The sequence below is a fragment of the Salvia hispanica genome, chromosome 4 (assembly GCF_029641045.1).
Source record: "Salvia hispanica isolate PSC_SH4W2 chromosome 4, Shi_PSC_v1, whole genome shotgun sequence".
In the NCBI taxonomy this organism is placed as follows: Eukaryota; Viridiplantae; Streptophyta; class Magnoliopsida; order Lamiales; family Lamiaceae; genus Salvia; species Salvia hispanica.
The window spans coordinates 60,647,744-60,663,283 of NC_142695.1; the positions used below are offsets into that span (position 1 = coordinate 60,647,744).

The window sequence follows — 15,540 nt, forward strand, 5'->3', positions numbered from 1 at the left end:
AATTACATAATCATAAAAAGTCGAGAAATACAACCCTCGGCTCTCACTCCTCCTCGTCCGACCATATTTATAGAGTTTTTTTAAAAAAAATTAAATTTTAACTCGGACGTCCTACCGTGACATCCGACTGACGCCACAATGGCGGACGTCCGATCGGACTTCCGCGACGTCCGCCGGTGGAGATGCTCTAAAGATAATTGCATTGAGTTTTAAGTTTTAGCCACTTACATTGGAGAGAAACATTTGCCTCAATTTTGAACTTTGGGGGTTTGACAAAATGAGTAATATGTTATGAATGAATCTAATCTATTTTATAAAATGAGTAATATGTTATGAATAACTCTAATCTATTTTATGAAGAAAAATTATAGTACATCCTTTAACTTTTGCATTAAATCGAAGAACATCGACATAAAATTACAAAATGGGTCAAAAATCAAAACACATTAGTACAAGTGTACAACTAGACCCTTTAAATATACATTTATTATAGTACAATTATATAATTACAATAGGTACTTTAACTTATGTATTGAGATCTTTAATGAATGTAGACAAATTTGTCATTGCTTTGGAGCTCCCTTCCTTTCCAAATAATTTGTCATTTAGCTTCTCAATTCTCCCCCTAAATTTCTCATCTTCCACTTTTCTAATCCCATTCTTGACCTCTTCAATTCCAAATCTTTCAATCTTGACTCCAATTTTCCACTTGTCCGTGATATAAACACAATTCAAAAGTTGATCGCCCGCGATAGGATAGCACAAGAGAGGCTTCTTGCACTGTATGGCTTCCATAGTCGAGTTCCATCCACAGTGTGTCAAATAACAACCGACAGCAGGATGTCGCAACACCTCAACCTGTGGGGCCCACTCAACGATCCTCCCGTAGGAAGCCACTCTCTCGGTGTACCCTTCGGGCAACCCCCGACGCCACGTGGGCCCTAGTACCCAAATGAATGGCCTCCTCAACGCCTCGAGCGTCGATGCTAGAGATTGTACCTTAGTTTCGCCAATTGGGCTCACCCAGCTCCCGAAAGAAATGTACATGACCGAACCCACATGTTGCTCGTCTAGCCAGTCCAAGCAACTAGTGTCCTCTTCCCAGAAAGTGGTAGCGTGAGTCGTCGCAGCTTGCATGATCAAAGGCCCAATTTCGAGAATTTGGGGCACGTCTTGAATGTCGAATTTAATCGATTGTTGTGTTGCGGTTTCAGATTCATCTGAAAATGTGTTAATTAGAAGGTATTGGAGAGTTTTGGATCGTTCAATAGTTCGAGTCCAAAACTTGAATCTTGAAATCCGAGCCTTTGAAGAACCAATAAGCCATGGTAGGTCACTTGTAGTCAATGTAGGCTCGTGGGAAGACAAAGAAATGGGATCACTAGGATTTCTTGGACAACCTGCCACATCATAATCTATGTAATTCTAAATGCATAGTGCAATAAAATTATATTTGACTAAAAATGAATAATTTCGAGCATATGCATATATTGATTAAATTTATTGTTAAATCTCAAAGAACTCAATTGCAATACGCATATTTCGCCTAGAATTTTGCTGGTCAGAATCTAGCTAGATCTTTTTCTTCAATTCTTTTGAATATAATAATTAAAGTAAATGAGTTGTGCAGAGTACTTCACTCAATAATATAATTTTATAGGTATATTCATACGCATGAATACGTGGTCAACATGTATATAGAATCTTAATGATTCAAAAATAGCAGAATATATATAGAATAAGAGAAATTATTTCAATCGATGGATCGGGAAGATTAAATCAACTGTTCAGATAATAGACTTTTTATTATAGTATGACTTTCAGGTTTAGAAGATTATGATGTCAATTATGTTTCTTAGTTGAGCAATCAAGACATTTATGATTGATTTTTTTTTAAAAAAAAGCATGATTGATCACGTGGTGCATCTAGCACATGTTATATGATCATGATCTCTTTGATCAATTGGTAATTTGGTAATGAGATTTGGTATAAACACTGTGCTTTTTTAATATTTATTAATAGTGTTGAAGAAATGCAAGCTGATTCAAGTTTCAACCTATTATTTAGAAATTTGAAAGATATGGAGTTTACAATTAAGTTGTAATTATCATACAGAATACAGTTTTATGTAGTATCTATATTCACACGATTAAAGGGACGCGATCAGATTAATAAGTGAAATTCTGTCAAAAATCAAAGCAAATATCAGTCATTGGATCTTGTGATATAACCGTTAGATTAAGTATCTTCCAATAATATAGATGGTGTAGTCTAATAATGTAGTTCAGCTAATAATATATATTGTGTAGTCTAATAATGTAGCTTGGCTAATAATATAACGCTTTTAATATAATATTGTAGCTCGGATATTATTATCACAATCATCCAATCTAAGGATCTAAAGACTGAGATTTGCTTTGATTTTTGACAGAACCAAAGTGCACCTCATAACTAAATATACATATACTTTTAGAAGTTAAAGCTGTTTCTATCCGTCAAACTAGATTATAAAATAAAATAGTATCTCTTCATTCATATACATGGTTTTATTTTCATTTATCACACGTGTCGTTTCGACTTTTGAAAAATAGTTATTTCATTCATTCAATATTTACAATAAAAAATTGCTAACTTTTACTTTTATGTGTCAAAAAAAATCGATAAACCAATACTTATCCAACACTAAAACTCCTCGTGTCACTTAGAATGTATCTTCAAAAAATTATCATCAAATTAAGATATTTTGTGTTAATACCAAGTAATATTATTTCACTCGAAAAATGATAAAAAAAAATGTACTCCTAGTAGTATTTAATTCTCTCACACATGTTATACATGCAATAAATATCGTACAACACATAAATTCATCACCATAAAATTCCAACAAAATACTTTTTTCAAAATAAATAAATAAATAAATAAAAACGTACCATTTTCGGATATGACCCCCGTCCGGACCAAGTCCGGAATGGCGGCCACGAGGCGGTAAGTGGCGTGCATGGCCGGCCAGAAGCCGGCCGCCTGCACGCCGCACCGCCTGGCCACCTCCACGGCCCACGAGGCCAGGAGGTCGGCCACGACGCAGGCGACGGCGCCGCCCATCTCCCCGAGCAGCCGCTCGAGGGCCGGCGGCATGGTCTCCTCCATGGCCCTCTCCATGGAGAAGAAATCGGGCGCGGCGCCGTCGCCCAGGCCGTCGGGGAGCGGCAGGCAGAGTACGCCGTCTCCCGGGCGGATCTGCGGGGAGATGCGGCGGTGGATGAAGTCCGGCGTGAGGAGCACCGGGCGGAGGCGGCCGAGGGCGGCGATGACGGCGGCGAGCTTGAGCATGGGAGTGACGTGGCCTTGGGCTGGATATGGAATCAGAATTATACTCTTCTTCTCTATCATCTTTTTAAGATTTCAGAGAGACAAAATTACCAAATTGGGCTTGGGTGGGGGTTTGAGGTGGTTGATGAGTTATTGAGTTCTTGCAGATGTAGAATCATTCTCATACTACGTATATATATATATAGATGATCACACACACATGCATGTGTCAGTGTTACTTTTGTGGAATTTCTATTTATTTATTTATTTATGTATGTATATATGTGTTCAATAATTTAAGGTGGATGACGCAAATTCATCATTGATCGTGTTCGTTAAAACTCTTAAAATCTTGTCCCATATTGATCTGCCTAGCTTACCTATAAAAGTATGGATAATCCTCCCCTTTATAAAACCTTTTAAGGGGTGAGTGACTCATTTCTAATATGGTATCAGAGCAGGTCCAAGTCGATGATGGAGTTTATCTCTTTATTTCTTCTCTTGTCTACCCACATGATGGAAGTTCGATGTGTCATTCTGGCTCAGGCGTGAGGGGGCGTGTTAAAACTCTTAAAATCTTGTACCACATCGACTTGGTAACGATCCTAGCTCACCTATAAAAGTAGGGATAATCATCCCCCTTATAAGGTCTTTTAAGGGTGAGTGACTCATTTCTAAAATGTGTCGAGTGGAAAAAGAAACTCATTCATTCTTAATAGTAGTTTATTCTCTTCTTTTGAAGCTATATAAATCAGCTAATGAATTAGTTAATACTCCCTCCGACCGTTCACAAAAATAGTTTTATTTGTGTATGATACGAGTTTTAATGAGAAATTAGTAAAATAAGAAAGGGAAAAGGAAAAAATGAGTAAAGTATGAGAGAGATGAAAAAAAGTGAATAAAGTATAAAAGAGAAATTTTCTAATAAAAAAAAAACTACTATTTTTTTTTAAAAATAAAAAATTAAACTATTTTTTATGGACGAAGAATAACATCATCGGTGGATACCTTGAAGAAGAAAGTTATATTGGCCACTTGGCATTTATGATCTTAACTATAAATTGCTAGTAATATGGCCCATCTATTTAAGAGATTTCTAGTCTTATCTTCATTCATAATCAATAAATTTTATATTGGTTTGTCCACGACAATTAGTTCATTTCCATTTTTTCAAGACTATCTCTAACTTTTTTTCTCTTCTTTTAATTTTCCCCACCTTCAACTAATAATACACTAATCATTTTGTGATGGTGGTAATTTATATTACTCCGACTAGGTTTTATTTTATTTTATTTTTATTGATCAACAATAATTCTTCATTTATCTCTATAATGACTTGAACCTTCGAATTATAGGTTGAAGAGAAGAGAAATATCGTATTACTTAAAATATGCTTATTATAGGTTGAAGAGAAGAGAAATATCGTATTACTTAAAATATGCTTCTTAAGTCGTTGTATTGTGGTAGTACATAGTGTAAGTTCACACAATAGGCCCCATTGACAATGTGTTTGGTATCATCGCACACTTTTGATGAAATGTTCGAACGATTAGATTTACTATTTTTTAGTCAATTTCTTCAATTTAAATGTTTTTTATAATTTGTAACTAATGTTAGTTACACATTCGCTCATTTTGAAGACCAAATTCATAGTGCACAATTTTGGAATTCATGAGGTATGGTTGAAATTAATTACATTAATCAATTCACCTTTATAATGTTAAATATTATCACAAAATTAATTTTCAGATCCCCTCATGTTTAAAGGATTCTTGCCGCTAAATAGATTCATGCATGTGTTAGGTTGAACTTTACATAATATAGAGGTTAATCACTTTTTTTTAGTTGTCTCACTTTACTAAGATTTGTAATCTCACCACTTGATTAATAGTCATTATAATAACTACACTTGCATATGCACCTCTCATTTTGATACTTCTAGACGTGTATCATTCTAATCCTCAATTACTATGAGATATTTTTATTATTTATTATTTTTGTGAATGTGCAATGAAATGGATTAAGATTTTGATTTGTTTAGAATTATGTGTGTGATTGATGTATTTACATATCATGATAATTTTAAAAGCATTACCCCGATATTACTACACTACTATAAATAATGTGAATAATATTGTCACGATTTTCCCTTCTCGTCCGGACAAACTCTTGATAATTTGAAGGAAGTCCGGAAGTGGACAGGTTCGTGTCAACCTGAGGCTAGGTGGTAAGCTTTTCGTGGCTTTCTTGATAGTGGTTTTTTGGTACCTTTTGCTTGCCGTAGTTTTTATTTTCTTTCTTTATTTGGGGAGGAACTTGTTGCTCTTTGTCCTGCTGTTTACCGTTGTTTTTGTTTCTGTTTGTACCCACAGCTCGCCTCTCTTGGCTCGAGCATTTTGACTAATCAAAAAAAAAAAATTGCATGCGGGCAAAAAAAATTTAAATTATTTATAAATTTGTAATATTGTTTTTTAAGTTGATATTAATATTTCACGTTTGCACTTTGCACGATATAATTCTATAATTCTTTCTAACTAACGAGTCAAAAGAGTTTTACGTTAGATTTAAATAAATATTCCAATGAACGATTCCTTGTAATTTTCTAATGTGATCGTGTATCATTCTTGACAAAATTGAACATTAAAGTCCACCATTTAGCTTAATTAATTTTCGTAACTTCGAATGTGTTAATAAGAATGTATATATTTATGTAACACATGGTATAACACTAATCAACAACCAATTCTTGTAATAGTAAACTTTAATTGAATTCGAATTAATTGTTTATTTTCTATTAATTTCGAGCTGGAGTTCGAGTAAGACTATTATTTAAAAGGAAACGAGATCCATGAAGTGTGATATCATTGGATGAAATGAGAATCTTGAAAGAAAAAATATCCAATTATTTTTTTGATTTGTTAGTTAGAAAGTGAATGGTGGATGATGTTGTCAATCATGGGAACTAACATGAATAAAGATTTAATAAAGTTCCATCAATATTATATGTAGATTATATACGTGTATGTATATTTTCATGAGATGATGGCAAGTGGAGAAGCAACTGAAAATTGTCACTTTTTGGGAACTTGTAGATAAGATAGAAATTGGGCATACATAAACTACTATTACTATTAATCAAATTATTCAACTTGATGTTGTAACACTTGGATTTGCTAGGAAGAGTCTACTTCTAGCTATAGTGGCTATATGAGCTACTATATGATAGTGTGGTTAAATTAAATGAGAAAGCAATTTTTAAAAAATAAAATAAAATTGATTTTGATTTTTTTTAAAAATTTTATCAGTGCTTTCTAAATTTATATAGTTCTATATGAGAAGTATATATGAGTCTTCAAGTAGTAGTATTAGTTTCTAAATAAATTGAAAAGAGTATGGAAATTTTATCTTGCAAACGTCATTAGATAAATTTCAATAAAATAATGTACTCCCTTCGTTCCATAATAATAGAGACATTTTATTTTGCGTACTTATTTTTAAAAAATAATTATAAATTGTTAAAGTGAAAAAATGTAAAGTAAAAGAGAGAATATTGTAGATAAGACTCTTCTCTATATTACTCTCTTTCTAATTTTAGACTCTCTCCACTTTAATTGTTTAATATCATTTTTTCAAAATGAGTGCAAAAAATGAAATGCCTTTATTACTGTGTAACATAGGGAGTAATACGTAGGAGTATTTGAAGTCACTAAATAAAGAAAAAGGGATAAGGTATATACCAAATTCATGTGTAGCATGTGAAATATATTATATTTGCATATACAAATGAATCAAGTTATTTTAGTTCACCACTTTATCAAACTATGTAGTCACACATTATGAAAAGGTAAAAAAGGTGAATTGTTTAGGCACATTGCCACCAAAGTTTAATACTATGATATATTTTAATTCTTGTTTTTACTAGCAATATTATTAATTAGCTTTTGGAGTTACAGCTCTTTTTGGAGAAATTTTTTAATTAATTATTAACGTAACGTCAGATGACTCAGATTTAAGATAAATAATCAAAAAAGATTGGATGTAATTGGCTGTTGAGATTGTGATAATCTGACAATGATTAACTATATTGATCTTAATGATCTCCTTCACATGTGATTGGCTGGAATATCAATACCAGTGCACTTGAGAAATAAAAAATTACATAAAATTTATATATTTAATTATGGAAATTAATTTTTAATTAGAGGTGTGATAGTTATGCTATGATTTTTTAAATTAAATGTTGTTGTGTACCGCCTTCTGTCAAGAATATACTATATAATAAAGTTCTACTAGTGGCAACTCTAATATTTTGTACCTATCATTTTATTTTAGAAGAATGTGACATTGTCCCTTGAAAAATATTAAAATGATAAATTTTATTTTCAATGTAAATGACAATGTTATAATTTGGAAATTCTTGGTAAATGATTACAATTTTTTGATTTGTTGTTATTAGTTATCCTCTTCTACATTGGAGCATCAAGAAATTGAATATAATGATTAATGTCTCATATGATTTGGATTTCTATTCATCATTATTTATATTTTATAATTATAATGTTAGAACATAATAAAGTGTATATATCTTGGTTGGATCAATGGACTCTCTATTCTGACTAATTTTGGGCTCCATTTGCATAAGCCCAAATGTTATACAAACCCCAAACTGGGGCTTGTTAAATGTATGCAATTTATTTTGGATTCATCACTTGACCAATTCAATTATTGCACTAGTATTTCATTTGTAAACACTATTCTTATTTATTAATTCATATTTACTCCTATTTATCTTATTTTTTATTCTACTTACAAAAATTATTATTGACATCAATAAAATTATAAATTATATAAAACTATAATTTAGTATTTTATGTATTTTATTCAAAATTATAGAGAAATGAATAACGATCTTTGTGTTTTAATTAATTTGTATGATAATTGACATGAATAATAAATTTTGAGGTATTATAATCAAAATAAATGTATATAACAAAAGAAATGACATTAAACGTGAATTGAACGCGAGGGGTGGTTATATAAAATATGTAACATAATATTTGAGTGTCTCTATATATAAATTTATATATTAAAAACAAAGATAAGATTTCTTAAAACAAATTACGTTGCACTTTAGATTGAACTCGTGTTATTTTTTAATTTGCATTACACTTGTCCAATTCTAGTATAATTGCGTGCAATATTTTGAACACGACTTAATTTATAATAAAGTAACCTTTAAATTTTATATACTTTGAGATATTCGTCATCAATTTGAGGTACTAAATCAATTCTTGAAAGTGACGTAAAAGTTTGATTTTATAGTAGAGTATAAGACTTTAATTTTGACACTGTATTTGACATAGTTTTCAACCACATAGTTTAAAATTTTACATATGAAGTTATTATATATGCTATATAGGCGAGTTACTATTTTACCCCCACTTAATGTTGCAGAATAGTGTGTGTGTATAAGGCTATTGAAGTCAAAATATATAAATGAGTAGGAGTACTTTTTAAGATAAACTCTATATTCTTGGTCAAATGACATTTCTAGAAAATTCAAAGGGAGTTATTAAAATCATAACTACTATATCAATATGCTAGAAATTCAAATTTTGTGATTGGCCAGGCCAACCACTCTAATCTCATTGGTTAACAAAGCTTAATTTAGAAACAATAAATCAACCTTGTGGATATTTGAGAAGAAATATTTACACATTATTATGTATAAACGCGTTACAATAACTCCCAAAAGAAAATGGAAACTAAACGTCAACAAAACTTATGGATTAAGTCTTATCAAATTAAATAACTATAAACAAAACCAACTTTTATCCTCTTTTTTCTTTTAATTTAATTTTTCATAACTAAGATATGCTAAATATACTACGTATTGACAACTTTAGTAATGTGAGAGATTCCAAAATCCAAACCACTACCGAATACCGAATCTTGAAAATAAATTACTACTTCCTCTGTCTATAAAAGATGTCATACTTGTGGGACGGCACGAGATTTTAGGAAGTTTTGTTTTGTGTGTTAAATGAAGAGAGAAAATATAATTTTATATTCATATGAGAGAGAACTTTTTCCAAAAAAAGAAAATGCGACATCTTTTGTGGGACAAACTAAAAATGAAAATGTGACATCTTTTGTGGAATGGAGGGAGTACAATATACTCCCTCCGTCCACAATTAAGAGTCTCATTTCTAAATGACGCGGGTTTCAAGAAATGTTAAGAAAAGTGGGTGGAAGAAACTTAATGGAATAGAGGTCCCACTTATATATATTAGTTTTAAATAATATGTGAGAAGAATGGGTTAGTGGAATGTGGATTCTCTTTACCATTTATGGTAATTATGAACCGAGACTCTTATTTCTGGACGGACAAAAATGGAAAAACGGGACTCTTATTCGTGGACGGAGGGAGTATTTACTAAAAACATAAAATAATTATATAAAGAATTACTAAGAAACAAAAAGACTACACGCGTATCGAATCCGATGCCGCTTTCTCATAAAAAATGTAATAGTTCCAAATTTATTTATATGTGAATATAAATTACTAATAAATATCATTATCATAATTCATAGTAAATCTTTAACTTGGTTGAATTTTCTATCAATCTCCGCCTTTTCACGCGGTGTCGCCGCCCTTCCTCCGCCACGTCCACACCTCCTATACATATATATATATATAGATACTCATACACATCTCATTAAATCATCAAACTTACATACAAAATTTCCTTCATTTAACTGAAATTTCTCTCTAAGCTTATTTTCTCTCTCTACATATCAACATGAGCAACCAAAACCAAGGTAAATTAAGCAGTTTCTCTCTCCTCTCTCTTTCTAAAATTGCACAAGCAATTAATTTGTGTGAATTTATTTCTTAATTTTGTTTATTTTCTGATGTAGCATATCCGCCGCCCGCCACCTCGTACCCGGCCGAGCCGCAGATGACGGCGCCAGCGCCGGCTGGATATCCGACCAAAGACGGGCAGCCGGAACAGGGTCCGGCTGCGCCGGCCGACACCAAGTCCAGAGGCGATGGCTTCTGGAAAGGATGGTTAGTTTTTTTTTTTTTACATAATCATGTTGAAATAATTAGATAATTAGATTAATTAATTAATTTTAGAGATGTTAATCGTGACAAATTGTATATTAGTACTATTTTTTTTATCAATTAAAAACATATTCCCTTCATATAAATCAAATCGAAACGGATTGAATAGTGAAGTGTTGCAGTTGATGAGAAATTGCACGTAAAATATGTTGCATGAATATTTATGTATACAATCATATCAAGAAATAGAGATTTTGAATAATTAATTTGTGTTTGATATTATATTATTGTGCTAACAAATTTATTTTATTGTTGTGCAGTTGTGCTGCCCTTTGTTGTTGCTGTGTGTTGGACGCTTGTTTCTAAGAAGTTTTATGTAATTTGACATTCATTTGATCTTTTTTTTTCGATTTAAATAATGTATATTATGGATTTGTTTTTTATTAGGTTAGGGAGTTTGTGTGTGGTTTGAAATAGTTGTGTTTGATATTGTTACATCATTTATTATGAATGTTGATTACGTGTACTTCTCATTTAATTTCGGATTTCCATATATATATTTAGTTGAAATTCAATTAGGTGAAGTTTGGTAGATTTGTTGAAATTCAGAAATATAATTGATTTATCACCACCTATTTTTTGGCACCAATGAAATGAGTATAATTTACTACTAGTATATAAAATAAGATCATATCAAATTCGTGATAATCTTTATTTCAAAGTTCAGTCACAAGTTGTCTATGATTGAAAATTGACAACGAAAAGAGGTATAGATAATTATATGCTTAACTTATCTAACTTTTCAAGATCAAGTCAATAATCACCACATAATATGGTTGGGCGAATTATTCTCTTTCACATCAATATAAATAATTAGTTAATATTTTTATAAGAAAAATAGTAGTTGTATCAAATTGTGACATAAAGGTGTGCGGTTATGGGCCTAACCTACTCTTTGGGAACAGCCCATTGGGCCAAACATTGGGCTTTACTATCGTTTATGGGCCTAACCTACTTTGGGACCAGTCCATTGGGCCAAACCTTAAACTTACTTATAATTAACAACATCATAATTTCGAAATAGAATAATAAATTCTGAAAATTTACATTTGGTCAAATTAAGCTCGATGTGTATGAAAAACAAACTCAATAAATACTTTTTTTTTGTTTCAAGTTCTAATATTAATTCGTCGAGAATTCAGAATAAATAAGTTTGAATAAGCTTATGCTACCAATGCTAGTACTAATTAATTGTATGAGTAGTGATTTACAATTTATAAAGCCCAAAAATGTGTTTGGTATCTTATTGTTATTACATTAGTTTTTATGATGTTATAGTTTTATAGGAATAAAAATCATTGCAATGTTATTGGATCATATAGTCAACCTTCATCAAAATAATTTAAGTTAGGTAGAATACATGTACAAGACAAATCGACACTTTTATCCAATATATTAATTATAATTGCTAAAATATGCATAGTACATGGTATATATCAATAAAACAATTGCCGATTTATATATGACTTTTAAATTAAATTGAAATATTGTAGTGCTATTTAAATTGGTTCGCCAACTTAGATGACGTCCATTAATTGGGCGGCCGAAATTCTAAACTCCCTATTAAGTAAAATATGAATAAATTTAATGGAATCACTATCCTATATTTTATAATAAAAGTATAAAGGAGAAGACAAACCATAGCTAAGAAAATACAATGAAGATTCAAATCAGACAACATTAAAGATAATCACAAGATGAACCAAATTTTGTCTGCCTTTACTTAGTTGTATTGGTGGGGTCCACACAATTATATTGACTATGTATTTGCTTGATGAAAAAGATAAAACCCTTGATGATTTTTGTCTCTATAGTGTAAAATAGCTTAATTTCATGCTGTTATATTCATGTATATTTATACACACTAATACTCCCCCCGTCCGCGAATAGGAGTCTCATTTTTCTATTTTAATCCGTCTGCGAATAAAAATCTCGGTTCACTTTTACTATAAATGGTAATAGAGTCTCACCTTCCATTAACTCATTTCACTCACATTTCATTTAAATTTAATATATACAAGTGGGATCCCTATTCCACTAACTTTTTTCCACCCACTTTTCTTAACATTTCTTAAAATTCGTGCTGCCCATGAATGAGACTCCTAATGACGGACGGAGGGAGTAATAATTTTTTAATTATCACAATACAACAATCACATAAAGTCATCTCTAGTGTGTTAAGTCCTTATTCCACGCAACTTTTCCACGTGACCAACCCAAATATTTTGTTTTTATTTAGAAGAATAAAAAAATAATTACAAAATTAGAAAGCAATAATTTAGTTATTTCAGATCCACATGAATTCATCGCTACAAACAAACCTCTCTTTCGAAGTCCCACCGCATTATTGATTCATCATCATCTTTAAGTTTCACTCTTGGGATTAATGTCATTTTTGTCCCTATAATATAAATGGTAAAAAATACAAATGAACTTCACATATATTTAGAATAATCCACCCTATCTAAGTCGGTGAATCTTGGAGTTATACACTATGGTCTAGCTAGTTGTGAACACTAAATTATTGATCTCATGTAATTTGTTCAAGATTTAAATATCATAAAGTAAATGAGAAAATTATTGTTCCCTTTCATATAGTAATTCATAAAATTAATGATATCAAGAATTTTTTAATCAAAATTAATAAACATATAAAACAAAAAGGTTATAAAATTACAATTACGTACTCTCATTAATTATATTTCATCCGTAGCTCATCAATATTCATAATTTCATTTTAGATCACTCAGTTCCTCCTAAAATTATTCAATATTTTCATTTAAAATTGTCAATTTTTTTATTTATATATAATTTCCCTTTGTAATAAAATATGCTCAATTCTCCAATAATAACGTGTAACTATTCATTTTTAATCTCCTTTATACTCTTTTAATTTTTTCATTAAAACCAATAATGTTTTGTAGTAGTAGTAGTAGTACTTGATAGTGGGTGAAGTACTAATATACGAATAAAAGATTCAAACATCACACTTCACCATTGTTATTAGTCAATGATCCAACCTCAATTTTTTTTACTATAATCACATTAAAATAATACACAATCACCAGTATATCATTATTGAATGACCAACATCATCGCATCCATAGATAAATCAAAAGTAACAAAAAAATAAAAAAAAGTTTTCACCCCTCAATCATTTTTTTCTGCTTCTCCTCACACCCTTTTTGTCAACTTCCTATTTGAACCCTTTCCCCCAAAGCACCCTTCCTTTTGATTCCCCTCTCTCCCATCATGCTCCACTCCCTCCTCCACCCCTCCACCGCCACCACCACCACCTCCTCCTCCTCCTCCATGTCCTCCTCCGGCAAACGCCCCCTCGACCCCCCCTCCCCCCCTCCCGCCCCCCTCAAGCGGCCTTGCAGCAGCAGCAACAATAACAACAACAACAACAACGACGAAAAAAATGAAAAGGGGGAAAATGACCTTTTTGCCCCTGCCCCGGACCCGGACTCGTCCGGGCTCCGCCTCCTCGGCCTCCTCCTCCAATGCGCCGAGTGCGTCGCGGTGGACAACCTCGACGATGCCGGGCAGCTCCTGCCCGAGATCGCCGAGCTGTCCTCCCCCTTCGGCTCGTCCGCCCAGCGCGTCGGCGCCTACTTCTCCGACGCCCTCTCCGCCCGCATCATCAGCTCCTTCCTCGGCACCTACTCCCCCCTCCACCCGCCCTCCAAATCCCACCACCGCAACCTCCTCAACGCCCTCCAAATCTTCAACTCCATCACCCCTCTCATCAAATTCTCCCACTTCACCGCCAACCAGGCCATCCAGCTGGCCGTCGACGGCGCGGACCACGTCCACGTCATCGACCTCGACATAATGCAGGGCCTCCAGTGGCCCGGCCTCTTCCACATCCTCGCCTCGAAGGCCAAGAAAATCAAGTCCTTCCGGATCACAGGGCTCGGCCCCTCGGCCGAGCTCCTGAGCTCCACAGGGCGGCGGCTGGGGGAATTCGCCGCCGCCCTGAATATCCCCTTCCAGTTCCAGCCGCTGGAAGGGAAAATAGGGAATATAAAAGATTTAAGCCAGCTGGATATTAAATTGGGGGAAACGGTTATAGTGCATTGGATGCACCACTGCCTTTATGACGTCACTGGGAGTGACGTCGGGGCCCTCCAGCTCCTGACGATGATCAGGCCGAAGCTGATCACCGTCGTGGAGCAGGATTTGAGCCACGGGGGCAGCTTTCTGGGGAGGTTCGTCGAGGCGCTCCACTACTACTCCGCCCTGTTCGACGCGCTGGGCGACGGACTGGAGGCGGAGAGCGTGGAGCGGCACACGGCCGAGCAGCAGCTGCTCGGCTGTGAGATTAGGAACATCGTGGCCGTGGGAGGGCCGAAGCGGACCGGGGAGGTGAAGGTGGAGCGGTGGGGGGACGAGCTCGTGCGGGTAGGGTTTCGGCCGGTTTCCCTGGCCGGGAACCCGGCCGCGCAGGCGAATTTGCTCCTCGGGATGTTCCCGTGGCAGGGGTACACCATGATGGAGGAGAATGGGTGCTTGAAGCTCGGGTGGAAGGATTTGTCGCTCCTGACGGCGTCGGCCTGGCAGCCGTCCGATTAGCTCGATCGGACGGCTGTGGCTCAGGTTGAGTATCACTTTTTGGATGTGAGTTTAGGTTGTTGTTATAGTGTTAATTATACTACATTATTGTATTTGTTCATTTTGTGATAGAAAAGTACTATTCTTTCATGATGGAATAAGAAGATTAGCAATAAATTACTATGATCATTGGGGCATTTTGTTTTCTTCATTTGAATATTAATCTACTTTTCAATTAAAAAACTATGTATATTTAGTAACGTAAGTAAATAATTTAAACAAGGTTGTTTCTTTTATGTATTTTCTACCCTTTTTTGAGTTCTATAAGCCACATATTTTTCTGCCATTTACAGGGCTATGCAGCTTGTGATCCTAAAAGCAAATTCGTAACGCCCTATTATTGGCTTATAATAATTGCAACAATTTTATCCCTGAAAAATTAAATATTTTTTTGTTATAAATAAGAGAATATTGCATGATATGGTTTCACATGTTCTGGTAATAGCACGACCTAATTTTGCTTGATTGGTAATGCTTTGAAATG

General features: G+C 33.8%; 2 protein-coding genes and 1 pseudogene across 2 annotated transcripts; 2 read left to right on the top strand and 1 right to left on the bottom strand.

Moving 5' to 3' along the window:
• Nucleotides 1-365: 365 nt before the first annotated feature.
• Nucleotides 366-3,482, bottom strand: LOC125192994 (UDP-Glycosyltransferase superfamily protein). The gene is made up of 2 exons (XM_048090687.2): nt 2,932-3,482; nt 366-1,400 (listed from the first exon to the last, which is right to left on the bottom strand). Exons 1-2 carry the CDS (start codon nt 3,389-3,391, stop codon nt 526-528), a joined length of 1,335 nt encoding a protein of 444 aa, XP_047946644.1. The 5' UTR covers nt 3,392-3,482; the 3' UTR covers nt 366-525.
• A 6,438-nt stretch (nt 3,483-9,920) lies between these two features.
• On the top strand, nt 9,921-10,917 carry LOC148929825 (cysteine-rich/transmembrane domain PCC1-like protein). Its single transcript, XM_089056114.1, has 3 exons — nt 9,921-10,132; nt 10,232-10,382; nt 10,700-10,917. The coding sequence occupies exons 1-3, from the start codon at nt 10,114-10,116 to the stop codon at nt 10,743-10,745; spliced, it is 216 nt and encodes a 71-aa protein (XP_088912240.1). The 5' UTR covers nt 9,921-10,113; the 3' UTR covers nt 10,746-10,917.
• Nucleotides 10,918-13,676: 2,759 nt separating this feature from the next.
• Nucleotides 13,677-15,193, top strand: LOC125194137 (scarecrow-like protein 23 pseudogene; annotated as a pseudogene).
• Nucleotides 15,194-15,540: the final 347 nt, after the last annotated feature.